The sequence below is a fragment of the Podospora anserina genome, chromosome 6 (assembly GCF_000226545.1).
Source record: "Podospora anserina S mat+ genomic DNA chromosome 6, supercontig 4".
In the NCBI taxonomy this organism is placed as follows: domain Eukaryota; kingdom Fungi; phylum Ascomycota; class Sordariomycetes; order Sordariales; family Podosporaceae; genus Podospora; species Podospora anserina.
In genome coordinates this window covers 292,736-319,078 of record NW_003613579.1, presented here as the reverse complement: position 1 = coordinate 319,078, position 26,343 = coordinate 292,736, and the positions used below count along the sequence as shown (strand labels likewise).

General features: G+C 52.9%; 10 protein-coding genes across 10 annotated transcripts; 8 read left to right on the top strand and 2 right to left on the bottom strand.

The window, feature by feature from the left end:
- Positions 1–431: 431 nt before the first annotated feature.
- Positions 432–1,670, top strand: PODANS_6_9120 (uncharacterized protein; the record flags this gene model as incomplete). The annotated part of the gene is made up of 1 exon (XM_003437276.1): positions 432–1,670. One exon carries the CDS (start codon positions 432–434, stop codon positions 1,668–1,670), a length of 1,239 nt encoding a protein of 412 aa, XP_003437324.1.
- Positions 1,671–2,126: 456 nt separating this feature from the next.
- On the bottom strand, positions 2,127–5,084 carry PODANS_6_9110 (uncharacterized protein; the record flags this gene model as incomplete). The annotated part of the gene is made up of 3 exons (XM_003437275.1): positions 2,127–3,371; positions 3,449–4,313; positions 4,411–5,084. The coding sequence occupies 3 exons, from the start codon at positions 5,082–5,084 to the stop codon at positions 2,127–2,129; spliced, it is 2,784 nt and encodes a 927-aa protein (XP_003437323.1).
- Positions 5,085–9,506: 4,422 nt separating this feature from the next.
- PODANS_6_9100 (uncharacterized protein) lies at positions 9,507–12,329 on the top strand (the record flags this gene model as incomplete). The annotated part of the gene is made up of 1 exon (XM_003437274.1): positions 9,507–12,329. The coding sequence occupies one exon, from the start codon at positions 9,507–9,509 to the stop codon at positions 12,327–12,329; it is 2,823 nt and encodes a 940-aa protein (XP_003437322.1).
- A 336-nt stretch (positions 12,330–12,665) lies between these two features.
- PODANS_6_9090 (uncharacterized protein) lies at positions 12,666–13,445 on the top strand (the record flags this gene model as incomplete). The annotated part of the gene is made up of 1 exon (XM_003437273.1): positions 12,666–13,445. The coding sequence occupies one exon, from the start codon at positions 12,666–12,668 to the stop codon at positions 13,443–13,445; it is 780 nt and encodes a 259-aa protein (XP_003437321.1).
- A 92-nt stretch (positions 13,446–13,537) lies between these two features.
- Positions 13,538–14,165, bottom strand: PODANS_6_9080 (uncharacterized protein; the record flags this gene model as incomplete). The annotated part of the gene is made up of 2 exons (XM_003437272.1): positions 13,538–13,749; positions 13,802–14,165. 2 exons carry the CDS (start codon positions 14,163–14,165, stop codon positions 13,538–13,540), a joined length of 576 nt encoding a protein of 191 aa, XP_003437320.1.
- An 897-nt stretch (positions 14,166–15,062) lies between these two features.
- PODANS_6_9070 (uncharacterized protein) lies at positions 15,063–15,669 on the top strand (the record flags this gene model as incomplete). Its single annotated transcript, XM_003437271.1, has 2 exons — positions 15,063–15,124; positions 15,204–15,669. 2 exons carry the CDS (start codon positions 15,063–15,065, stop codon positions 15,667–15,669), a joined length of 528 nt encoding a protein of 175 aa, XP_003437319.1.
- Positions 15,670–19,690: 4,021 nt separating this feature from the next.
- On the top strand, positions 19,691–20,912 carry PODANS_6_9060 (uncharacterized protein; the record flags this gene model as incomplete). Its single annotated transcript, XM_003437270.1, has 4 exons — positions 19,691–20,106; positions 20,162–20,243; positions 20,301–20,577; positions 20,650–20,912. 4 exons carry the CDS (start codon positions 19,691–19,693, stop codon positions 20,910–20,912), a joined length of 1,038 nt encoding a protein of 345 aa, XP_003437318.1.
- A 257-nt stretch (positions 20,913–21,169) lies between these two features.
- Positions 21,170–23,185, top strand: PODANS_6_9050 (uncharacterized protein; the record flags this gene model as incomplete). Its single annotated transcript, XM_003437269.1, has 1 exon — positions 21,170–23,185. One exon carries the CDS (start codon positions 21,170–21,172, stop codon positions 23,183–23,185), a length of 2,016 nt encoding a protein of 671 aa, XP_003437317.1.
- Positions 23,186–23,539: 354 nt separating this feature from the next.
- On the top strand, positions 23,540–24,742 carry PODANS_6_9045 (uncharacterized protein; the record flags this gene model as incomplete). Its single annotated transcript, XM_003437268.1, has 1 exon — positions 23,540–24,742. The coding sequence occupies one exon, from the start codon at positions 23,540–23,542 to the stop codon at positions 24,740–24,742; it is 1,203 nt and encodes a 400-aa protein (XP_003437316.1).
- A 411-nt stretch (positions 24,743–25,153) lies between these two features.
- On the top strand, positions 25,154–25,900 carry PODANS_6_9040 (uncharacterized protein; the record flags this gene model as incomplete). Its single annotated transcript, XM_003437267.1, has 1 exon — positions 25,154–25,900. One exon carries the CDS (start codon positions 25,154–25,156, stop codon positions 25,898–25,900), a length of 747 nt encoding a protein of 248 aa, XP_003437315.1.
- Between the last annotated feature and the right edge of the window lie 443 nt (positions 25,901–26,343).

The following is a 26,343-nucleotide window of genomic DNA, read 5'->3' as shown; positions in this document are numbered from 1 at the left end:
GTCTTGTCGCTTGTCTTGATTCAGAAAAGCTACTATGGGGACCGGTGGCCGGTAGCATGTAACGGGCACCAGCCTTAAAGCTGCGGAGAGGCTCAACTTTCACACCAGCCAGGGAGAAGAGTACGACTCGTCGGTCGAGTTTCACCTCTTGACAGATGTTTGCTTAAGAGCTTTAGAGTCGGGAAAGTGGCACGTGACAGAGGGGATGCCGGAACTGATAAGATAGCATCGCCTTGGCATTACTGCGCACAGAGTGGGAACATTGTCTCTTTTCTGATTGGTCATGAAATATGGACCTCAGCTGGCTGGTGTGGGGTTGAACCGTCATCAGCTCACGTCAAGCAAGTCAACACCAAGGAGTCCAAGCTTGAGCTCGTCACCCGTGATCACCTAGATACAATCACCCTTCCCGACAGTCAACCAGCCACAAAATGTCCAAAGCAAAGGGGTGGCAGGCCGTCTCCAAGACGATATCTAGCTTGGTGCCCCCAATCCATCAACCGCTGCCCCTCAGCAAACGCGATTCCCAGCGCCTCCTCGATGCCCTCAAAACCTCCTTTCGCAGCGAGTTGGACAGGCAGCATGGCCCTTCACCTAACCCCCTATCCGGCCCGAAAGCATCAACAACCCTGACTTCAGCTTCTGCCTCCTCAGCTGAGAAGCCCGACGTTCCCCACCGACCTACCGATGTCCATCTGCACTCCATCCTCAACAACCCTTTGCTCAACCAAGCGTCATCACCATGTCGAACACCGGGGATAGGCTCTCCATACGACCATGACAAGGAGGTTTTTCAACAAGCTGTGGCAAAGGGCCTCATGACAATTCCACGAGCCCATGGATTCCTCCTCAAAATCTTCAAGACAGCCGAGAAGAACACGTTAAGCCAATCACCACTCTATGTACCATTACAAGGCACCGGCGCCGGTCTTCTCGTCCTCCAATGGCTCAAGGCTTCCGGACAACACAACACCTATTCCTGGCTCAGCAACCAAAAGTTCAGCGTCCTGTTGCTACGCTTCATGATTGCCGAGGGTCTTGACGACATGGTGTGGATCTGGCTGGAGAGAGTGATGAAGCAAGCATCATCTGTCAACACCATGCACTCGAGGATATGCTCCGACCTTCTTATCAAGCACTTTATTGCTGCTCACACGTGTACCGAAGGACTCCGAGACGCCTATTCTTCCGTCATCCAGGTAGAGTCTATGCTCAAGAAGAACGAGCTCCCATTGAACCAACTGGGTGATGCTTGGAGTTTAGTAGCATGGAACAGCACCGTTGCTTCATGGAAGCATGCCAAGGCACCTGTCAGTCTCTTTGAGCCCTTCGTGACCATGAGCATCGAGCTGGAACGTCGCTTGCACGAGAGGGCTCATCTTGACTTGTACCACCCAACAGATCCGTCCGCAGAGCTGGCGCTGCAGTACTTCCGCGAAGACGACTCTTTTGTCAAGCGGTTACTGTCGCAGTGGGATCCAGCAGCTGCGCCAAAGATGCCACCTTATGTACAAAGGGTTATGGCTCTGGGCATCGATGCTGCCAACCATCTCATGAGTGCTGACCGGGTAAGGGAAGCAAATACTATCTTGGACTGCATCAGTGGTATCCAGAATAGGATCCAAGAGATTGTTGGCGGTGGCAATGGGGAGCTGAAGCCGGCGGTTTAAAGGGCTCGGTGGGATGGTGAATGGAGTGATTTGAGCTGTTGATGACGAATTATACCAGCGCTGAAAATGCGCACAAGTCCAGATGGACATGCATAACAAGGGAAACATGGGATCTGTGCATAGGAGTTTAACTAGGACCACAACTGCCCTTGCCGAAACGGGATCACAGGCATACGGCCACAGAATATGGGACAAAGCGGCGCACGGAAATATATCGGTTTAATGTACATACATTTTGGTAACAACACAGCATCTGAAAAGTCCAGTGTCCTTGAAGGCTCTGCATTTACATCAAGATGAGTCTAGTCGTATATATTTCTCGTTGCCTCGTAATCATCATTTCTCTTCCCGTGTACATAAATGACGGCTTCCCATCCGATCCAGAAAAAAAGGGGGTATCCAAACTTCGCCAACAAGAAAGTAGTAACGACAGAAACCCAGTCATTTTTACCCAACTCAAGCGCTCGTAACCTCGCCCTCCAACCCATTCACCACCCTCAACGCCCTCCTCGGCTTCATCACCACGCTGAAAAAGCTCGGCTCCTGCCCCTCGAGCAACCGCTCCGTCGAACTGGCGCTTTCCCCGCTCGTACTCCCCCTTCGTTCAACCTTTTTGCCCATCCCAACCTCCTCGTCCTGAATATGATCACCAGGTGACGCCCCCGAAGGTCCAGAAGCAGTAGTATTGACCGCAGTCTGGCTACTCCCCTGACCACCCTCCTGATCTCTCCACCACTGCCCCGGCCGCTGTGGTACCCCAAGATCGTGGTGGGCGCCGTCGTCGTCGTCAAACATTGTTCTTGGCTCCACCCCCCCTGCGCCGGACGACGTCGCAAAAAGTGAGTCCGTCGTGGAGGTAGACATCCGATTGGAGGGGTAGTACCGCTCTTTTTCCGTGACGACCGTTCCGTGGTTGCTGCCGCTGTTGTTGGACTTTTTGCTTCCTTTTCTCCCGCCGCCGAAGAAGGCCGCCAGGCCGGAAAAGGTGCCGGTTGAGGCTCCTGCCGGACCGGAGTAGCGGTTTGCGACGGCGAGGTGGGAGCGGTAGGCTTTTACCTGGCGGCGGTACAGCCAGGCGCAGTAGCCTAGGTAGAGGGCTGCTAGCCCGGCCAGGGCGGCGATGACGCCTGCTGCGATGAGGCCTCCTTTTCGGGATTCGGCATTGTCATTGTTGCTGTTGTTGCTGTCGGGAGATTGGGGGTCGGAGCCGGGGGGGACGGTGGAGGTTGCGTCGGGGCCCCAGGCGGTTACGGTTGCTGTGCTACCTGGGAGTGTCCAGATGGGGGGTTTGCCGGTGGCGAAGGGACCGGCGGTGGGTTTACCGACTAGGGGTTGGGAGACTGTTGCGCCGCCGGAGGGGGAGCCGCCGATTACTTCTGCTACGGGGTCGGGGACGGTGTACCCGTAGGAGGCGCCTAAAACGGAGTTCTCGGGGGAGATGTCCGGGGGGTGATCGAGGGAGTTGAAGCGGGAAGACCAGGTGAGGGAGGAGGCGTTGAAGACCCAGATGCCAGGGGATTCGCATGGGGTGGAGGCGCCGGTGTAGCCTCCCAGAACAATGATTTGGCCGTCGCGGAGGTTGCAGGTGTGGCCGGCGCGGGCTTTGGGCGCGGTGGAGGAGGAGGAGAACGAGGGGGCTTTGATCCAGGTGAAGGCGGGGATGGAGAGGATGTACATGTCGTTGTACTGAGTTTGTGTTTCCTGCAAGATGTCAGTGTTTGCCTCTTCGGATTGCAGAAAAAGGGAAGCCTCACCTCAAGATCTTGACCACCATACACATAGATCTGAAAGCTACTCGCATCCGGCGCGCTCGCCACGACCGCACAAAGATTCACCCTCACCCTCGGCGCCTCCCCAGTCGTCTCCTGATGATACCACTCTGACGTCTCGATGTCAAAAACATCCAGCGTCCTCAAATCATCAATCAGGTCCCCTCCCACTTTCCCTCCCGCCAAACCAATCAATATCCCCCTCTCTCCCCAGCCTGGCACAAACACCAGCGCCGCATCTCCCCGTTCCGAGAAGGCATCCTGCACCTGCAACCCTCCCTCGGTAATATTCCTAAACGCACCCTCACTCCCCGCCCCATCAATCCTCAACCCGTCATTCACATATCCCGGGTGGGTAAACTCCAACAAACTCTTCAGGTACAACCTTGGCACATGTATCGACCATCCAGGTGTGGTGTGGCTGTCTAGATGTCCACCAAAATACCAACTCAACCCCAACTCAGGCACAGAGATACCAGCTCCTTCGGCGGCGCGCTCAAGGGGGATGTCAGCGTCGGTGGAATAATTCCCCGCGGTTGTCTTTGGGTTTTTGAACTCGTCCCAGGACTGGGACTTGATCGAGTAGCGCCAGATGGAAAGCGGAGGGACGTCTGCGACCGGTTTGTCTGAGAATTGCCCGCCGTAGAGGTAGAGGTTGTTGTAGTCGTTCCAGAGGTAGCCTAGGGATACTGCGGGGGGACCGGAGGGCTGGGGGAGGCCGCGGAGGGAGGGGGAGGTGATGTCCCAGCTGCGGGTCAGGTCGAGGACGAGGAGGTTGTTGTCTGCAGAGAGGTGAGCAAGGAACAGGTAAAGGTGCGATAAGTGACAGGTGCTTACTCCAGTTGTCATACGTCTGGTCGGGCGTATTCGATGCCTGGCCGCCGTAGATGTACAGAGTCCCGTTCAGCTGGGCGGCTTGTTTCAAAAGTCAGCGTTGTCAAGTTGTGACACAAAGTAGGCAGCCGGTCAACTCACTCTGATGAGCCCATCGCTTGCACGCTTTGGTTGGGCTGTCAGCCCTCGTCTCGAGTATCGGCCCGGGCTTCATATCTCGATAGTAGATCACGCCGGCGTCGGCACCAGCAAGCGGCGCAACCTCCTCAGCACCCTTGTAATAACTAAACGCAGGAATTACCACAGCAATAAGCAGTGCAATCGTGGAAAGTCGCGTGAAGCTAGAAACGCTGGGAGGCGGCGCACTTGATGCTGTCCTCACTCTCGGCCGTCGACCGGGCGTCAACCTCGAGTACCACGGCTTCTGTGATGGTGATGTTGGTGACTCGGCTTCGTCTCGCTCGTCTCGTGGTTGCCGCTGTTCAGTATCGTCCTTCCCATCGTCACTCGTATTTCCCTGCGCGGTGTCTGGTCGATGTGTGCTTGTTGGTGAGGCAAGTCCCGTGATTTCTCCAAACTCGTGCTCGCTGAAATAGGGACCGTTGGGCTCCTCCGTGTCCAAGCCAACCTCCCTAAACACCGACTTGCGATCTTTTCGAATCTTTCCCGTCATGGAGAAGAATAACGGCGGCGTTCCTGAGCCTTCGCGAATTCGATCATTGGTGCATCTGTGGTGGAACTTGGGCCTGGCGGGGCGGGTCGAGGATATTTCAGGGTCCGAAGAGCTCTTCGGTAGTTGGCCGACGGCCATGGTGACAGCAGCCGTCCTGCAGTGTCGTGTTGCGTCTTCCTGCGTCCTGCTGCAAAGCCACTGATGACGATCGCCGCCGACCTCTGGCCCAAAACGATAAGGAAGGGTGCCAGTGTTGCCACTTTGACCTAGCAGGTTTGGAGGGTAGGAAAGGCCACCAGCCACACGCAAGCAATGAGGTCACAGCACGGGAAGCCGAATGTGTGCTATTCCTGGAAGTGTTGTTCCAGTGATATAATGGGGCGAGAAAATGGTGAAGAAGAGGGAAGCATAGCGGCTCACAACCCGAGTCTGTGGAGGGTGCATGGGGAAGACGAGAGGGTGGGCTTTACTTTAATGTGCCCAGAAATACGAATAAGAATCAGGAAATGCAAAATAACAACCCCTCTTACGCTTTCATTGTTTTCCATTCCTTTTGCCCATGTTTCTCGGCACTCTACACTAGAGGCGTGGAGGCGTCCAAAACGGCCTGGAGGTGTGAAGATCCAGGACACGGTGCAAGGTCAAGCTTGGTGGTCAGCAAACGCGGTTTGTGCAACGGGGCTCCAGCAGGTTGACAGCTGTTGGAGTGGAAAGCAACGCTCCAGAGGCAACGACATCATCGGCCGCGGGCAGCAGCAAATGGGAATTCGTCAAGAACCGCTTTCCATGGTCCAAATCTCGATCCTAGCAACAACATGTCGAGTGTGGCCGTGCCTTGGCCCGGTTGCCGGCAGTTCCCTTGCCGGCAGGAACACAGGGTCGTATTGGTGAGAGCGTGCCTCGATGACCTCATCCACTTTCATGCTGCTCTCTGCCTTGGCAGCCATGCCATTCAACACCATCCTCCGAACCAGCAATGCGTAAATTAAAACAGTTCAGGGGGTCGGGTGTCAACTTGTGCCTGCAGCAAGGCCGCAAGGGTTCATGGCAATATTGGAGAGAGAATAATTCCCATTCAGAAGGGGTGTGTTGTTGGAGAGGGTGGGGCCATTTCTGCGTCAGCTTGTGGCTCGTCCCATGTGTGGCTTGAGTGTGGCTGTGCAGCCCCTGAACCCCTATTCCATCTCAACCACCTTTAACATGAACATCCGGCCCAGTATGATAAGAGCTGACTTTGGGACACAGACTTCTCTGAAACATTTATATTGTACTACGTATCAAACTACCAGCCTGTGTAACCTGTCATCATGAAGCTGGAAAATGGCGAGCAGCTGAGCCAGGTCGAAGTTGTGCAGAGCAAGTTCACCAGCTATTCTTTCTCTCTAAGCCGGTTATAGAGGGCTCTTTTCCCCTGGAGGGCTTCGATGTGGAGCCACTGGTTGGTTGAGGCAGGAACTACTGGCACACCCCGCCTCTAAGTAGCCCTTTCCTCGGTGAGCCGGGAGTAGTGAGTTCAGGCCTGGGCCGTTTGGGTAATTTACGCGCCCAATTGAGTCTCCTCGAGGATCTCCATGAAGCTACATCCTTTCCCATTATCATTGCAACGATCAACAAAGGAAGAGTTTTGAGTCTTTCAAGCCTACCCACCTCGTCATCTCGCGCCTTTGGTCTATCGGACATCAGTTCAACAACATGTGCGTGGTAGATTGGTTCGATTATAGAGGCACAATCCAGGACCCTGATTCTTGCCACTCTGCTCAGCCAGTCACAGTCCACAACTGTGAAACAGAAACCTGTTCCTTTGAGGTTATTGCACAGCCATGCGGCTTCCATCCATGTCGGTTCCGTTCAAGCTACACGATTGTCATTCCGCTCCCGTGTTCTGACCATCTCAACAAATACATCAATCAAGTGCAGCAGGCCTGGAACTCGTAGTCCTAATGAAACGAACACTGATGGTCGACGACCTGAAGAAGATTGAACTACCAAGCTACGAACTTCTGGTCAAAGACGCCATCATGAGCTACTAGGATCGACGATTTGGGAGATTTTTGGGCCACACCAACAGCATTTATCATCACAGGACAACTTACCCTAGTCTTTATCGTGAAGGGGCACCTGGCTACGATTATACAACCCAAGCCCCTTATGCCCCGCCTGATACCAGCCAGTGGGTTTCATTTTGTAGAGATATGAAAAGGGCAGGACAGCTCTTCGCCGACAGCAGCTGAGGTGTTCAACTATGGAAGTGGAAGGACGGGCAACCCCAAGAGGTGCAACGCCTATTTTGGTTTGAGGACGTTACCCAAGACACAAAGACATAGCTTCCACACTCCAGCCACGTTGAGCTCCTGCGAGAAAGTCTCACCGACGACTTCGGGCTATGGTGTCAATATGGGAACTAGAATGGTTGATTTTCGTTCTGTTTTCGACTAAAGCGCGCTGAAGCGAACTGGATCTTGCGGGTGGTGCTGTTGTTTTTGGCATTTTCCTTGTGTCATGGTTTGTGTCATGGTTAAGCTTAACAATATTTTGTATCCTGGAGACAGAAATGCACCAGAGTTCAGGGTTTAGCATCACCGTTAATTGAGCCTGTATTGCCTTTTTCAATAGTCTTGCTTCCCAAATTATACCTCGATGTGGGAACTAAGCAACATTGGGTTCATAACGAGCTCCCGGATAGGCGGATGCACGGGACCCACGGAAGTTGAGCCACTCACATAGGATGAGAGGAGGCAGAGGTCTGCCAGTTTCAACTGATCTCGCAAGGACATGTCAAAACTTTAACGTATCATGAAGTACTGAAATGACCTGGCATCATGTCACGCGGTAGCACATCGCATCTATGCATGTTTCAAAGTCAAGAAACTAATGACAAAAACTGCAGAACGAGAATACCTACCCACTCCCACACATAAAGCCCTCTTGGCCATTGCAGACAACTATTACCCATTCAGCAACCATACTCTATTCTAACCATTTCTGACTACAAAACCTCCAGTTTTCTACCAAGCGCGAAACATCTATCTTCGACTTCGTCATGTGCCGCGCAGTTAAATACCTGTCTATCGGTACAATACAGCGGTTTACCACCTGCAAAGACCACAAACGTGAGCACATAGAAATCGTATCCCCTTGCACAAAGAGCTCAAGACCGTGTAACGGCGCCCCTGAAATCGCTGCAACAACCAAAGTCACCACCTCCCTGCCGCCGACACATCAATCTATGGCTCTTAATCTATGCTGTACAAGACGACTGGGGAAAAGCTATCGATTGTAAAATGGCCAGCCCAGGAGTTGCCAAAATAGACTCGCGCGCTCTCGACGACCACGTCAAGCAATCAATCCTCTCGTACTGGGATAGAAGATGGAATCGATTCAACGACGAATACGACGACATTTTCAAACTTTTGCAAACGCAGCTCAAAGGGAATAGCTGACGGGAAGGTGGACTGGGAGAGATATCTGGCTCATCGGGAGTCTATGCCTCAGCCATTCGACGACTTTTGCTACGATATTGGGGCAGCAACGATTTGGTTCCCACGCTCTGACAAGGACACTGGGGTTCTGATGTGGGCTGGTCGTGGCATGCAGCCGGAAATGGTACAGAAGCTGTTTTGGGTTGAGGATTATTACCGGAAGGGCCTTCGTCGGCAGTCGAGACGCCAGTCAATGTGCCCTGTTCCACATGGGCCCGCCGCAACAAGAACGAACTTGTCGAATTCAAGAAGAACAAGATCATAAGAGCTATCGGTATTTTGGCGACTGAAGGCTTCGGAAAGAATGGGAATAGGAGGTGATCTTGGTGATGCTAGCGAGGCAACACGTAGTCATTGTTATACAACTACCTTACCTAGGTACCTATGTAGATAAATAGGTGTAAGCTTTGAGAAGCAATTACTCAAGTTAATTCTTATAAACCTGGAAGGGACTTGGAATAGTCCGAGCACAATGACCATTGGGTTTAATAGAGCTCAGGCACAAGACTTGCGATATCACCTTTGTGAAACTGCTTCTCAGGTTTCTGACTGTTTGTTGTGCAGACTGCCGGGTAGTTCAGCTTGGACATTCTTACCTACCTGATTCTTTAAGCCACCGGCGTGTAGCTTGTAGCTTGGCTTTGAGATGTCAATTTTGATGGTGTTTACCCCACGTGATATCCTGCCGCTTTAACGTCTGGCTGTGGCTGCCCAGCTCATGTGTAAGTAGCTATAATGTTGGCTTGATCTTTTCCAGCCTGCTCTTGAACCTAGCCTATCAGGCATTTGTGCAACTTCAATTCATCTGCCAGCGCACATTCTCATGCAGGCTATCAAGCACACAGCCAATATTGCATGGCATAGCCCAAGAATGCCTAACGGCATCGCTAAGACTGCATTCTGCGCTCACTGGTCGTTCTCCTCCATTTCTCTTTTTGCCTCTGCCCCCCTCTCTTTCTCCCATCATCGCCCGATTGCTCCTTTCCCCCTCCCTTCCCCCCCTGACCTGAACTCCCCGATACCAGCAAAAAGAGCTCACCTCTTACGTTCAACACACGGTATCTGCCCATAAGCTTCCACCATGTCGAATTCAAACAACATGGAGTTAGTCGCGAAGGCGATGGATCTTTCCACTCGCACTATTGATCTCCTCGCTGTACTTGGCAGACTGACCGAAGGAACAGGAACCGTGGCATTGATTGCCCGGGAGCTGGGCCGTTGGCTAGGGAGAGAGGGGGTTGAGGAAGATGAACTTCGTTTCTTTCTTGCCAAAACCCAGGCGCTGGCGATGCCCAACCGCGATGAGAGGGTTCTGAGATTCTTCAGTGCGGTTACCACGACCCGTCGGCAGTCGACGGTAGTGCCCTTTGGTGTGCAGCCGTTCGGATCCATGGGAAAATACCTCGCCAGCGATCCTTTACAGCAGTGGATCTCGTCCACCATCTGCTGCCTATTCCGGTACCACGACCAACGCTATATCAAGTCTTTCCTCTCTTTCTTTCTGATCCTCAGCGCACAAAAGGGCGGTGAGGTGCCGCCTAGGCAATACAAGATCAACTCGATGCCGGAGAAACTCCGATTAGACCCCGTCGTCAGTAAGGTGGTCGAATCCACGTGGCTTCACGTTGGTAACGCAGGGCTGCTCGGCAACGATAATGAATGCCCGCGTCTCCCCGACGAATTTGACTGGGCTTGTACCGAGGGCCATGACCTCGACGAGTATCAGCTTGCTATCCTTCTTTCCAAGATCTCCCGGTTGTCTTCACGGGAAATTATCATTCAGAGCAAGCATATCTTGACCAACCTTGTTTTGTGGTTGTCGTGGCACTATGCAGGACGCCTCCGTGTTGTTGTCAGTGGCAGGATCGTCTATGACCGTGTACTGGGTCCGGAGGAGGGAACTGTGGAATGTCGTGTGGCCGTATTTTGCGCGGAGGAACCAAAAAAGTGCTCGTTCTTCGAGAGAGATCGAGAGGAGAAGGACCCTCGCGACCACAGCATCCGCGTGTTTGAGAGCATCGCAGGCAGCCTACATCTATTATTCAAAAACGACTATTCCAGCTTTGCATCCCCCCGCGGAGGAGTCTTTGTTCGCCAACCTCTTTACGAGTGGCCGCATCGTTACCCGAAACAAGAGAAAAAAATCAAGAACGTTACCTGGGTGGCCGCGCGAGAACTTTTGACATGGTTTTTGGGGCTGCCGGTCGTGAAAGACCACATTCCTCGCTTTAGATGCCCTTCATTCAGCCTTGAGCTATTCAGTGCCACAAAGGACAACTCTCACGCCCTGAAAGTCGGAGATTTGCTAGGCCGGAGTCCTTCGCTTCTTAACATGTGCAGCGACCAGCCGAAACAGCATTCTGTCGTCTTCTCAGCAAAAGATGTCGAAGAGAATGACTCGACTGACCCCCAAAAATTGTGGGGTTCATCGGATCAGAAGACTGAGGATCTGATCAACGATATTCTCGTGTTTTTCCCCATCCTACGAGACCTGGTTGACGATCTTGCGAAACTGTGTGAATGCCCATATTGTTGCGCGGAAAGGTCATTCAAACGGCCTAGTGATGAAAGCAAACATCTTCGTTACGACGAGAACTGTTTGGCATACATGGCCGTTAGTGAGGTCATGTTCTACTTTTCCCATGGCATCGCGGATGCGTTTGGGGCACCTGATGCCTGCGGAGCCACATCACTGGGAGATAATCTCCGGGGGGACCTCGGCGGCTGGGAAATTTTGAGGAACGCCATCACCCGAAGGGGGTCTGACACTCTTACCAATACGTCGCGAGGTACCATCCAGTGGTCTACTATGTTTGACACAGCGCTGCGTGTCTTTCTTGGCGTTAGCTCCCAGGACCTCCTCCGGGGGCAGGAGAAGAACTCCCGTGGCCCATGGTTTGTTGCCGATACACCGAGCATCGTTGCTGTTCAGTATGGCTCTCTTGCCGTCATCGCTCCCTGGCTGGATATCTCCGAGCCCCTGAGTTGTACGCGGTCTTTCCGGTTCGAGGTCGTGCAGGGCCAGCTTACGCTGGACAGCGGGGAGGTTGACGGCCAGCATGTTTTCAGGAGGATGGCGGGTGACATGTGTGTTTTTGAAGCACCGAGGACTGAAGACGTGTCCGAATTTAACTCGCGGTTGCCGCCCGAGGTGTATGAGGCAGGAGCTGCGTTGTCCTTAGAGGCGGACAAATCTGAGGAGAAATGGGATTGGATCCTTGTGCCGGTGAACGAGGTCAAAAAAATGCTTCTGCTGAGGGTCGCGTCTGAGGAACACTCGCGAATGATTGACCCTAGCAATACACTCCGACAGTTGTATCGCTCGGTCGAGATTCCTGCTTGCGCTCATCCACCCGCCGGCAAAGCGCTGGTGCCTCGGGGGACTTCCGTCGAGGTACATGGCTTTGGGGAACTACTCGGACGCTGGGGAGAGCCGAATTACGACACAGACACGGACAACATCAGCAATGAGGGTGAAACGGTGGATTCCTGCTCGGACGAAGACTCCGATTTTGTTTCAGATGCTGAGAACTCGGACATGGACATGAGTGGTGATCGGCTCGGGCCTTCTTCTTCAACATCACCGCCCCGGAAGCGATTGAAGCTGGAGTCGCCATTTCTCATCCGTACGTCTCACGTTTTGGATTCCGCTTTCAAATTCAATACGACAATGGCACTTTCGTCCGGCATTCCTCTTGTTGCTTCAGGACAAAGCTGTTTGGAATGTGGTATAGAACACGCCAAGTCAATCCGGGAGGCAGAACGAGCTCGCCCCAGCTTTAGTGGAGAGGACGAGCAATACTTTATTGTGAATAGGGTCAAGAGTCCTGCTAAAACAACTCCGTTGGCCTTACGCGGTCGTCCAGCGGTACAGGCAATTGAAAGCGCCGAGGGTCTTGCATAGACAGTGAACCATCATATTCGCAGCGATATACGCTAGATTAATCGACAAAAGGTACCTAGGTAGGTAGCGGCCCAGACGAATAGTTGTGGCTATAAGAAAGACTAGAACATGAAAATAAAGCTTGACCTGCACTATCAAGAATTGAACATCATCTCTCTCGGTGGCTGTTTGGATTGATGTCGTCGTATCGCATGGCGTTCCCAGATGGACAAGACATTCAAACCAGCCTCATATCAGGGCTGAGGCTCTGACCTATCAGCGTGCCTCATCCCTCACCCTAGTGACTCATCACCGATCTTCATCTTCAGCCTTCGACTCTCAGCTTGTCGAACACATATGTTTATCCATCCAATTTTGAAGTCTTTTAGAAGTCTTCATAAACACCCCTCTCCACAACCGGATCCGTCAAACCTCCCAAATTCCTCTCCCTCACCAATCACCACCATCTCGCCAACCCATGCAAACATCCCACCATGCACAATGTCCACCCCCACCCCCTACAAACAAATCCGCGCCCTCCACACCCCTCGATCAATAACCCTCTACCAAGCCTACAACCACCCCATCGCCTCCGCCGCCGTCTCTGCTCAATCCCTCACCGCCTCCCCCCTCTTCAAAACAACCCGCATGACCTGGATCAAGCCCTCCTGGGCCTGGATGCTCTACCGCTCTGGTTACTCGTTCAAAGACGCCAACCAATCCCGCATTCTGGCGCTCACAATGTCACACGAGGATTTCCTTTGGCTGCTTTCCCAGGGTGTGGTTTCTCACCGAAGCCCAGAGGAGAAGGGAGATCAAGGGGGGAAGAAGCTGGGGGGTGTGAGGATACAGTGGGATCCGGAGAGGGATGTCAAGATGGAGAGGATGGGGTACAGGAGTATCCAGATTGGGATTCCGGGCGGGGAGGTCTGTGAGAGATGGGTCGGGATGGTGAAGAAGATTGAGGATGTTACTGACAAGGCGAGAGAGTTGAAAAGAGTGATTGATGAGAGACCGGAGGTAACGGTGGGGGTGTTGAAGGAGATGGGGTTGGTGCCGGAGGAGAAGGTGTTTGAGATTGAGGATGAGGAGGTGAGGAGACGGCTGGGGATGGATTGGCCGGTTGAGCCTGAGTAAGGAGGGAAAATGGGGTATAATCATTGTATTAAAGTCATAAATCGTGAATGGTATATACTCTCAGCCCATGCTGACTGATCAGAGAACAAAATTTACTTGAAGAGCTTGCCAGCCAGGCCGCCGAGACCAGCGGTGATCTTGTTCTCTTCCTCCTTCTTGGCGGCAATGGGGAAGTCCTTGCCGGTGGCCTTCTCGTAGCCGTCACGGATGGTGTCGGCGATGAACTTGTCCTTGGCCTGCTCGGCGGCGGACTCGTTGGTCTGAGGACCGGCCTTGAAGACGTGCTCCTGGACGAGGTCGATAGCTATATTCTGAGTTAGCACTTGGTGGGTAAAAAGAAAAATGGTGATAAGTACCCTTGTCAAGAGCATCCTCCTTCTTCTCGGACTCGGGACCGCCGCCTACAACGCCGTGGAGCTTGTTGAGGAGGGCATCGGCACCGGATTGTGGCTGCTGGGGCTGTTGCTGGGTGGTCTGAGTGGATTGGGTGGCGCTGGAGACGAGTGAGCCGAGCAGACCAGAGGCACCGCTGGTCTGGGTCTGTTGTGGCTGCTGCTGGGTGTTGGTGGTAACAGGCTGGGTAGACTGAGTGGCAGCAGACACAATGGAGCCGAGGAGGCCACCGCTGGTCTGAGTCTGCTGAAGTTGCTGCTGCTCTTGCTGCTGGGCAGACTGCTGGGGCTTGAGGGCCTCGCCGGCGACCTTGCTGAGAAAGTCCATTGTGTCTGGTGTGGAAAGGGGTTGGTTTGTTTGGTTGAGAAGTGTGCAGGATGGTGTGGTTGCCAAAGTAAACAGAGCTGGAAACAGTTCGATCCAGGACCCTTATGTACGTCTGGTCTCTCCCAACGTTGAGGGATAAATGTCCCACTGCAAATGAAGGTGGGGATGCATCTCTTCAGCTGGAGCTGTCAAGATTCATGACTGCGGGGGCCAATGGACGAGGGATGGCTGGCTTGGCGAGAGAGACAGGTCCTTGGGATGAGGCAGTGCTCTGCATGTCTCTCATGGTTGGCCAGAAGGAGCCTGGTTCGATGCGGCTAGGGCGCGGGTATGGGATGGCCTCATGGGGATACCGGGTGGCTTCAGTGGGTATTTCAGGCATACATGGGTTTTGGTAGTCTTGGTGATAATGGTGCTCCCGTGAATCTGTTGGGATGGATGGCGTGAGAGAAAGAAGAAGTCTACGAGTGCGGCCTCCGGCTGATCCCTAGATGCCGTCGTCGGCAGCTGATGGTCCAGTGATCTCCAGACAAGCTCAGGCACCAAGACCATCTGCAAGCAAACCCGATCTTTTGCTTGACCATCTGGACCCTTGGCTTCTTGGACCCTGCATCAATGCATCCCACCTGGAGGATGCGGGGCACCCTTAAATCAGATCTTATCCATGTGGCCCGTGCACCCGGCTGCCCGCCGGGACTTGAATTGCGCGATCGGTGCGAGGCGGCTCCACTTCTTCCCCAACTCCAACGACAGCCCCGGTGGAGCTTCGAGAGCCGTCCCGTAAGCCGAACAACCCGCCGCCACAGCCCGCAACTCCAGCTTTTAGCTTCTAGCATCAAAGCTTGCTTTGTATAGCTTTTTTCTTTGGCGTAAAGATTACGCACAACACCAGACACAATGGACTACGTTCAACAGAGAGTGGCCCAAGAGGCAGCCAAGGCAGAGGGCGCTTCGGCCAGGTACGCATTCCCCCCCCCCCCCCACCATCACCCCGCCATCCTACGTCTTGGAGAAGCTAGCTAACAGCCATTGCAACAGCTCCTCCTTCTTCACCCCCCTCAACATCATCGTCCTCCTCTTTGTTCTCTACGCGACCTACAGCTTCCTTAGGCCAACCCCTCCCCCCGCTCTCCCCAAGGAGGAACCAGCAGTCGTCTTCAAGACATTCACCCCACGAACACTTCTACCGTACAATGGCGAGAACAACATGCCCGTCTATCTCGCTGTGAAGGGCCGTGTTTTCGACGTGACTCGCGGACGGAACTTTTATGGTCCTGGCGGCCCCTATGCCAACTTTGCTGGCCGCGATGCCTCCCGTGGGTTGGCCAAGGGTAGCTTTGACGAGGATATGCTGACCAAGGATCTGGATGGGCCGCTGGATACACTTACCGATCTGAATCAGGAGGAGCTGGAGGCTATGGCTGGGTGGGAAGAGAGATTTTTGGAGAAGTACCTGGTTGTTGGAAAGCTGGTTGCTGTTGGGGAAGAGGAGAAGGAGGAGTAGGTGCGGGAAAGGAGTAGGGTACGAAAGTTGTAAGAAAGCATGGTCTGGTGCGGTTGATGTTTTCTTAGGTATAAACCCTTGATCTATTTCGGAATGGTGTCCATTCTGGTAGGATTCTAAATGCAACTTGTCTTCTCGGGAGCACTGGTTGTGACTTGATTGCGGTTCATATGTTATATTGAGGACCCACTAGCTCGTGGAGGCAGAACTGTAGAGCTGGAGCTCTAGAAAGTATAAACGAAACAAAGTTTGCAATGACTCAAGCCACGCACCTTTCCAACTCGGCAACCACCTGTCGCTCGAACGCTACATAGAGCGGAACCTCCTCCGGTTCACCATCACCTTCCATACCTGATAGCTTCCTTGTCCTTCCTGTTGAAACTGTTGTGAAGACAATGCCTAGTTGCTTGCCAGTATATCTCGCCCATCTGGTTGCGCAACATGTCACAGTTGACACCTTTCGCCTTCTGCCGAAAGTCGTCGTCAGACTTACAGCGGTCTCTCAATGCCGGTAGAGACATCCACAACCCCAATTGCAGCAACACGAGACCACATGCGTAGATGTCATATTCAGGCTGGAATCTCGGCCTGCATGAGGAGGGCTCAGCCGAGTTATTTCGGAAGAAGTCTTGATGACTTGAGAGACGGACCAGCTCTTTATTTGCTATTTCGATGGATTCGGGGTTGATAAGGATTGGAACATCGCTCGTCGATGGCTTACCGACGCAGCGATGCATGGCCTTGCCGTCGCTCAAGCATATTTCCTCCGTCCACAGGCCGCGATGGGGGCCGATCCTTTTCAGTCATTGTCACCTTTTCACGGCATCAACAGCGAGGCGACATCCAGATCAACGATTACTGCATGGCTTAAAGATGCTATTTCTTTGGGACATGTTGACGTCATGGCAGACCTGAAGCAGCATCAGCACGATTCATCGAGAGGTTCAGTCACCGTCGGCAGCTTACTCAACAAAGTGGCACGCCAAACGAATGACAGTGCCGAGGGTATTTCCCTTTCGAATCAATTTATTGAAGCCGCCTCGCTGGGTAACTTGCAGAAAATACGAACTTTTGCCTCAGACCTGGAGCCAAAATCTTTCAACGCCGTTGACTTGGCCGGTAATAGCGCTACTATCCAGGCAGCAAAGTCTGGTCGTTTTGAGGTTCTTGATTATCTTTTGAAGCTTCCGAGCCTCAACGTCGCTCACTGCAACCATGATGACCAGTCAGTACTGCATTACACTTTGACCTTTAAGAAGGAACAACTCCAGCGGCTCGTTCCACTCATGGTTGAAAGAGGTGCTGATGTGTTCCGAGAAGGGCAGTTGGCAACATTTTCAGTGGAAAGCGCACCGTTTTCGCTGCCGATCAGGTGTTGTTCGGTGCTGAATGGAGTCATTCACAGGAGACCAGATATCGTTGAGTTGCTTCTGAAGGCAAGCCACTCGGGCAATAGGAATTCCATGTGCAGGATATGCGAACGGGGCTCCAGATTTCGCAAAATACTTGGAATCGCAGTTGCACTATAGATCACACCTCTATCGGAATCCTTCAAGCTCATTTGGAACAATACGACAATAGATTTCCACGCGCAGAAGGTGTGACATTCCGATGGCTCAAAGAATCAGTGGCCTTCCACGTTCTACCGTTGAGCGCTGTGTTTTTTTGTGGACTCGACCTTCCTGGATCACTCTTGCAGGCCGTTCACCACGGCTCTACACATGAGGAGGCACAGCAAAAGACTCTTGACTTTGTTATATCTAAGAGCGGTCTCGACCCCAATATTCTTTACAAAATTATTTGCAGCAGCGTTGAGAATGGTGCAACAGACGCTCTCCGGTATATATACGCCGCTCATTCTCAGTTTGCACGGACTTCAAAGCTTTGGACTCATGCGTTGGAAAAGGACTTTTATAACAACCCGCTTTTCACGAGTATTCGCTCAGGGTATCATCTAGCGTTCAGAATTCTCGTAGAGGATAATCCTCAGTTTATCAACCGCCTGGGAACTGGTGAGCGCTGCCAAAGGCGCGAATGTTGCAGGCGTAAGTCGCAACATCACACCATCAATATGTCACACTTGTTGCTGTCAGTGGCAGTCACGGCATCATACCGCGACCAATTTTTCGTGTATGTACTGTGCTTGTCCTGTTTGAATTTTCAGGGATTCTTTAGCTGATCTTAGACATATAGAAAGTATCTCGTTGAACATTGTTCAGATGAACAAATATTGGCCCCGTCGAATGAATTTGATGAGAAGATTAGTGGCCAGCCGTCTGCTTTTATGAGCCAGGAAATCCTTACACTCTCGTCAACAGCATGTGAATTTCTTGTTACACAATACCCTTCTTTAAGCAGTCAGTTGGTTCCGCAGTTACCACCTGATCAGCGTTTGAAAACATCATCAGCTTATCCAGCAGTCATGGAAGCTCCTGTGCTCTCAGAGGATGCAATCTCGCCCTTTGAGCCGATGTTACTGCGATGTTACTTCCCGAATACATCTTATTCATAGGATCTAGAGACCATATTCGCCTGCTCCAGAGGCTAAGAGTCAACATCAGCCAAACACCACTCCGTCAGAAGGCGCAGCAGCCAAATCATCTCGATCCCGGACTCTTGAACTCTAACAACATTGAACTCGGGCTACAGACAACACCCAGGGCCCGAAACCAGGAACTGAGCACCGTTGGGTGGAAATCTTCGCCACTGTCTCAATCGGAGCTCCATTTGCTTCTTCTGGGTTTGATTGCCAACGGCAGATATGAACGGCTGTCGCTCTGGGACCTGGCCGAGTCACAAACTCGGCCAACATCAGCCAATGCAGACATCGACTTGATGTACCATATTAGGTTGGCAGTCCGATATGGAAACATCGGGGCGCTAAAGAGACTTCTCAAGCTTTACCGGGTTCAGCAATATCCAGTTTGGCCAGCTTGGAAAAGCAGCATCGTGTCGCCACTCGACCTCGCACTCTTCATCGATGCTAACAAACATTTCGGCATGTTCCCAATATCACGCTCTACATCACTGCTTTTCAAAACTGCAAATGAAAACTCGGTACAGCAGGTTGTCGAGCTTCTACGAGTGTATGGGCTTGAAACCCCGTCCCCACATTGGCGGATTCTGGGAATTCTACCCTCGGACTCTCAAGGCCGATAGTTTTTATGTTCCTTTACACCATTGTTCATCTTGGGGTGATAACGGCTATGCTCGTTCCTCTTGTCTGTTCAAAGCTCGTGACCGTACCAGAGATGACAGTCTTTCCCCTGGTCAGCTACCTTTTGGACATGTTCGTCATCGGGCCATTCTTCATTAACTTGTTCTTATCAAACGTGGTGAGCTATTCGTCATTGGGGTGTTTTGATTCGAGAGCATTTGGTCGCAGGTACCGGAGGTCTGGCTGGTCGTCGATGGCTATCGTTGCTGTTTGGGGCATGGTCATTTACGGCTTTGGATTCTTTTATTTTATATGGACACCAGGGGACAAGGTCTTCATGATAATCATGGGACTCTTCTATGAGTGATGGTTACCTTTCATAGCAAATTTTGCAGTGTTAGGCTTGGTTGGAGTCTACCGAGTACTGAGAGACAGGAGGGCAAAGGCGAGAAATGCGGCCGCTAGACTGACAGAGCAACCTCCTGTCAAGCCCTTGGTCGGAAACTGAGAGTTAGAGGGCAAACTTACACAAGCATTAGTGAGCAAAGAAGACACAAGTACCTCTTCACCTCAACCAACGCTCTCGCTCTTCCCGGTGCCTTCCAAATCAGCCGTATACCAAGTGTCCTGGCCATGGAATCGACGTGCCACTTTGGGCGTTTCAATCTATAAGTCTAACTGGACATTCAAACAATAGATGGCCCCCCCTTGCTCTAAACCTTCGGCCGAAAGAGAACTCTGCTTGTCGGAGGTCCATTTCTGAGGTGCAGTCACCAGTTCCCAGCTTTCGGCCGAGCCACTCAAATCAACCGAAGCCGAATATCTCTATAAAAGCACACATTACCGTCTACTTTACTTGAAGCAATGGACCTAGGTTTGTTCTTTCAAAAGCCGCCATGGTCAAAATCGCTATTGCAGGTGCAACCGGCAGTACGTTCTTCAGTCTATCCCATCCACCATCTACTGCAGGCTAATCATCAACCAACAGACGTCGCCCAAGAGGTGACCGAAGCCCTCGTCGCCACTGGAAAGCACAAGCTCCTCCTCTTGACAAGAACTGACACAGCGGAGCTTTCTTCCAACAACGCCTTTCCCAACATCACATGGATCACAACGGACTATGACGGCTTGGATGGACTGTCCGAGACTCTCCAAGGAGTTGACACTGTCCTATCCTTCATCGTCACCCACTCAGACCCGGGGAACACTGCTCAAAAGAATCTTATCAATGCCTCGGTCCGTGCCGGAGTTAAACGTTTTGCGCCCAGCGAGTGGGCAACGTGAGCTTTCACCCTCTTCGAACAGAGTCGTCGGGTATTTACAACCTAGTTGCAGGTCCAGCTTCGAGCATCTCCCGTGGTATGCCGGCAAGGCAGAGATCCGAGAGTATCTCGCCGAGCTAAACAAAGACAAGAAGGCAAGTCACTCAGTGCTACACACCTCAGTCAGCTGTTGATGATGATCTGGCATCTAGGTGCTCGAGTACACCTTCTTCCAACCAGGGCAGTTCACAGACTACCTCTGCTACCCCTACAAGTCCTCCAAGCACATTCACCCGTTCCAAACCCAGATGGACTTTCACGCCCGCCGAGCTATCATTTTGGAGGACAGTGAGGACGCGCGAATCACCTGGACTACAGCCAAGGACCTTGCAAATGTCGTCGCCAAGGCTGTTGAGCACGAGGGCGAGTGGCCTGTTGTTGGCGGTATCAGAGGAGACGAAGTAACCATTGGTGAGATTATCGCGCTTGGTGAGAAGATTCGGGGCACGTCCTCCTCATATGGTTGTCTTCTATGACTAATTGGTGCTAATGATGGAACAGGGGGTCCCTTCATCGTCGAGAAGCTCAAAGCAGAAGACATCAAAGCGGGGATTGTCAAGAGCTCTTGGTTGCCTGTGGTTGACCACCCCTCTCTTTCTCCAGCAGCAGTTGAGGCTATGGCAAAGGGCTTCCTTTCTGGAATGCTTCTGGGTATCTCTGCTGGAGTGCTGAAAGTCTCGAATGAGTGGAATCGGTTGCTTCCAGATTACGAGTTCACTAGGGCCGAGGAGTTTTTGACTGAGGTCTGGGAAAGCAAGCCGTAGCTCACCCAAGTATTGTTCTTAGACATGTGGACGGTGTGGTTATGCTCGGTTACAACTTCGGTGCTTGCGCCGAGCTTCGGCCGAAATGGGAGAGCTCGGGCGAATGATATTCAGGGTCGGCTTTCCCCTACGCTCAACACCACAACAACGCAATCCAGTACATCTTTTCAGTCGAAGTTTGTAACATATACTTCTCCCTTCATAATCCCTTTACATCAAGCTGGTTGGCTTGCACATTCTGTATCTGAGTGTTCGACATGATCAACAGAACCTCCGAACCATCGTATATCAGCGATCTCGAGCCCCCAAGAAAAAAGCTCAGAGTTCGAAAAGGCACAAAGAGCTGCTGGGAGTGCAAGCGCAGGAAGGTACGATGCATATTTTCGGTAGAAACAAACTCTGTTTGCGATGCATGTGAACGACGACGGTCAACATGCCTCAGCCAGGAGTTTCCTGATGTTGTTACACAGCACATCAATGGCGACACTGAGGGCCGTCTCGGTCGAGTCGAGTCTCTGGTTGAGAACCTGGCCAGAAAGATCGACTCCCTGAATAGTGCTCAGAGGAATACCGAGGACAGAACACCGGACCTTCAACAGCCACCACTTCCCAGCAATCCGGAGTCTGAAGACAATCGGCAGACAGCAGAGCTCAGAAGAACCGCAACTGAACTTCTGGAGGCATGGCCTGACAAGAGTGTCTTGGATCAGATATCGGAGCTTCCTCTCCAAACCTCGCTCATGGAGCTCCTGTTCAAAGTCGGTGGCATCTTGTCACCTAACCCCTCAGCGTCGAGCAAGCCGTCGTTGGTGGATACAATGCAAAAGCCGCCTCCTGGAGCACATCCGGTTCTAATAGCTCGCAGGGCTTTACTTCTGGGTCTGCTTCTCCAAGATGTACCAGCATCCTGCGTCGAACCGTTGGAAAACCGCGCCACTGGATACCGCGATGTAATGTCTCGAGCGGTGGAGAGGGCCATCAGCATGGTGACAAGTAACGATCAGCTCACTGACTCAATAGAGGGCATCGAGTGCATCATGATGGAAAGCATGTACCACGACAGAGCTGGAAACCTACGAAGATCATGGAGTGCAACTCGCCGGGCCATGACGATGGCACAGTTGATGGGACTCCACCGCGGCAAACAAGCGAAAACATGCCTCAACACATTGTCATCCAACACAAAGGCCAATATCGATCCTGAGTACCTCTGGTCCCGAATAGTGCAATCCGACCGCTACCTCTCGCTCGTGCTTGGACTTCCACAGGGCTCATCCGACAACTCTTTCGCAACACCAAAAGTGTTGGAGAAATGCACCCCAGCCGAGCAATTGCGGAGGCTTCACTGCGTTGCCGCCGGATACATCCTACAGAGAAACGACATCAACGATATCTCCGCAACGCGGGAGATTGACGACCTGCTCCAAAAAGCATCAGCTTTTATGCCACCTCGGTGGTGGCTTACCCCTGACTTTGCGCCTCGCACTACCGAGGACGATCTTGAGGCTCCGGACAAGACGCTTCGTCTCATGAGCCAGGCAGTTCACTACCACCTCCTGGCACAGCTTCATCTTCCCTATTTGCTTAGACCCCCCTCCGACCTGAGCTGTAACTACAGCAAGATTACTGCCGTCACCGCAAGCCGAGAAGTCATCACGCGCTTCTTGACTTTTCACAAAGGTAATCCAGTCAGCTCGTATTGCCATGGAATCGATTTTCTGGCTTTCATTGCCAGCACGGCAATGTGTATTGCCCACCTGGATTCACATAGACAAAAAGTTCAGAGAGTGCTGGGTTTTGATGCCTTGGACTTCCTAGCACATCAACGACAGGGTGATCGCGGTATGTTGGAGGCGACAATGGAAGCCATGGAGCGCATGTCTGTAGATGGTGAAGACGCTATAGCGAAGAGAATAGCGACTTTGTTGCGGCATCTACTCTTCATCGAGTCAGAAGCCGCTGCTGGAGAAATATGCAGCTATCGTTCGCAATCAGAACAGCAAGCTGAGGAGGCTGAAGAGCTGGGGTGTGGTGGAACGACAACCGATGGTGACAACATCCTAAGAATTTATATTCCCTACTTGGGAGGGATAGTGATTCGACGAGGTTCCGACATGCCTGAAGGACTAGCATGTGCGTTTGGAGAAGACGGCCAACCTTTTGAACTAGGTTTCGTTGAGAGCTGGGGCTTGCAAGGCGTGGATACCGCATTCTTTGACAATCTTCTTCGAGGGGCGGGTGAGTCTGAATCTGCTGTGTTTGAACAGCCATAGTGCTTCGAAAAGATTCAGGAAGGCTCTTGTGATCGGTGCAGAGTTTAGGGAGGCCGGGCAATCTGGCAGCTGCTTCTGAATAAGCTTCAACTATCTCGCGGCAATGCCTCAACTGACCTTTTCGACCCAAAGGCGGTCAGTAAGCCAGTCCAATCACCCAGTAGACGCAAACCAATGGCTAGTCAGTTGGATAGCGCACATCCACCATCGAATGACAGCCCCAGCGTGGACAACTCTCCGGCCAGCACTGTTGACCATCACCCCCCCACCAAAGAAAATGGCAGGATGAAGTCCACCGTGATCTCGAAAGCGCGCAACGCGTCTCTCTATCCGAGCTCGGGTGGGAGGTAAGACATGTGTGACTGCGCGCCAGCCTTCGCGAAGAAGTGGCCGTGGCATGGTGATATAACCCGGGTGCCATCCCTCATCCCACCAGGTTTCTGCATCGGCACAAAGCAGTCAGTCAATCACACATGTACACACTTACATTGTGATCAATTTTCGAAACAATCACCTCCTATCAACTCGGAAAAGCGAACTCGCAAGATGACCTCCATCAACGACATCCAAGAAAAGACCCACCCGGAGCCGAGCGTCTCGCATTCCGGACCCAGCCCAGAGCTCAAGAAGGCCACTCCCACCCTCTGGCCGTCGGCGCTCTTCCGGAATCCGTTCTCTTACAAGTCAATGGCCGTGGAATCAAGCCCGGGAAAGCTTCCGGCTTTCCTCATGATCACAACTCTCCTCTGCCTCGCCACTTTGGGAGCCGCCTCCCCTCTTATCAATCCCGAGGAGCAGCGTCCTGCCGAGGTTCCTCATATTGCCCCTGATCACCCTGCCTATCACCTGGCAGTTTCTCAACCCCATCACGAGTCTGGAGAGGAAGGAGAGCACCAGCCTGAGCAACCCGCCCATCACATCTCCTTCCCTCGACCACGCCGCGAATTTAGAGAGAAGGAACACCGCCCATCCTACGAGGAGCACCGGCCGGAGGGCCAACACCATGCCGAGGAACACCAGCCAGAGGGACAGTATCCTCCCCAGCAATCCCATACCGAGGAACCCCACCACCCGAAAGGGGACCACCTTGAAGTGAGCCGCCTGGAGGAGAACCACGCCGAGGAACACCGCCCCGAGGGATTCCACCCAGAAGTCCACATCCGCTCCTCCCTCCTTGAACCCCCCGCCCCCCTCCCAGCAGGCGCCTACACCCCCAGCACCCCCTGCCCACCCAGCCTCGAAGGCCAATGGAACTGCATGCTCACCTCCTGGCAGCGCTGCGGCTCAGGGATCTGGTCCGCCGTGATGCCCACCGCAAAGGGGACACAATGCGCTCCTGGAGGGATCGCCCATGAACTCAAGACTGTCCTTGCTCCCGACTACCCTCCTTCTGCCAAACCCAACCCTGACCAGCCACAACTGCCTGGGCCTCAGGGGAATACTGATGGGTGGGCGCAAGGTTTGCCGCCTAGATACAGCGAGGGCGGTAGACTTGGTGTGTCGATGGGGTTGGCGATTGCTGGGGTGGTGATGGTGGTTGTGGCTGGGTTGACGTAAGGGGGAGGTTGAAGGGCGGGTTGGGGTTATGAGCTATGATGAACTGGAATGACGAGGACGATAAGGACATTGAGGACGGATTGATGAGATGAAATAAATGAGAGACGAAGTAACTAGCATAGCATTCTGAATTGAATTGACTGTTTCCCACAACAGATGTTCCAGTGAAGATGGGTGCATCGTTATCGTTGACAAAAAGAAGAAGGGGAGCTACTGCTGTCTAAGTGGACGGGCTTCTCGCCAACTGCCACCACCCGCCCGCCACCCGAAGCGCGGCGCGACACGTCTTATCTAGAAGCTTGCCGCCTCGCCTCTCAGCACTTCCACTACCACCATCACCACCACCACACCGCACCAACCCCATTCCCCCAACCCGACAACCCCCCAATCCACCTCGAAACCGAAGAAATAATGGACTACCAAAACCGTGCCGGCTCCAAATTCGGCGGCGGCGGCGTAGCCTCCCACTCAGCCACCAACGCCGACCGCCGCGAGCGCCTCCGCAAGCTCGCCCTCGAGCAAATCGACCTCGACAAGGACCCCTACATCTTCAAGAACCACCTCGGCTCCTTCGAGTGCCGCCTCTGCCTGACGGTCCACCAGAACGACGGCTCCTACCTCGCCCACACCCAGGGCAAAAAGCACCAGACCAACCTCGCCCGCCGCGCCGCCAGGGAACAAAAAGAGGGCAAAGGGGAAATCGATCCCACTACCGGCTTACCTGTCGGAGTCGTCGGCGCCGGCTTTGCTGCCTTGGGTCTTGGTGCTGGTGGGCCGAGGAAGAATGTTGTCAAGATTGGGAGGCCGGGGTACAAAATCACAAAGGTCAGAGATCCGATCACGAGACAGCAGGGCTTGCTGTTTCAGCTGCAGTATCCGGATATCGGGGTGGGAGTTACGCCCAAGTGGCAGGTCATGAGTGCGTTTACGCAGAGGGTGGAGGAGCCGGATAGGAATTTTCAGTATCTTCTCGTCGCGGCGGAACCGTACGAAACCTGCGGGTTCAAGATCCCTGCCAGGGAGCTGGACAAGAGGGAGGACGGGAGGCAGTTTGAGTTTTGGGATCCGGATAGCAAGGAGTATTGGGTGCAGATCATGTTTATGACGGAGAGAGAGGAGAGGTTCAATGCCGCGCCGGGCTTGACGGGGAGGCGGTAGAGAGACGATGCGGAGGAAGTATGGATTCGAAATAACCGGCGTATCATGGCGAAAATCGACTGTCTGAAAGCCAGCAAAGGATGAGGGCACACAGACGAAGCAGTGGCAGTCCAGGAGGTTGAGAGAAATAAGCAAGACACCAATTTGAGCAAGCTGTAAGGCCTCAAGAAACCACACGCCTCGTCGTTCTCTAGGCTAACACATCGCAAAGGGGATATTAGCGGACTGTGTTCCAGGCGCGTACCGAGTTAATGATAGATACCCTTCATAATGAGACTGCAATTCATGGGCAATTCGACTTTGTACATTCATCACTGCCAAGGGCTTGCCTGCACAGGCAATGGTATTGCTCAGCTACAGACATCCATCTCTCCGAGATGATCCCATGACAGCTGTCTGTACCATGCCTACATCCCCCCTCTCAAACCCCCCAGCTTGCGTAG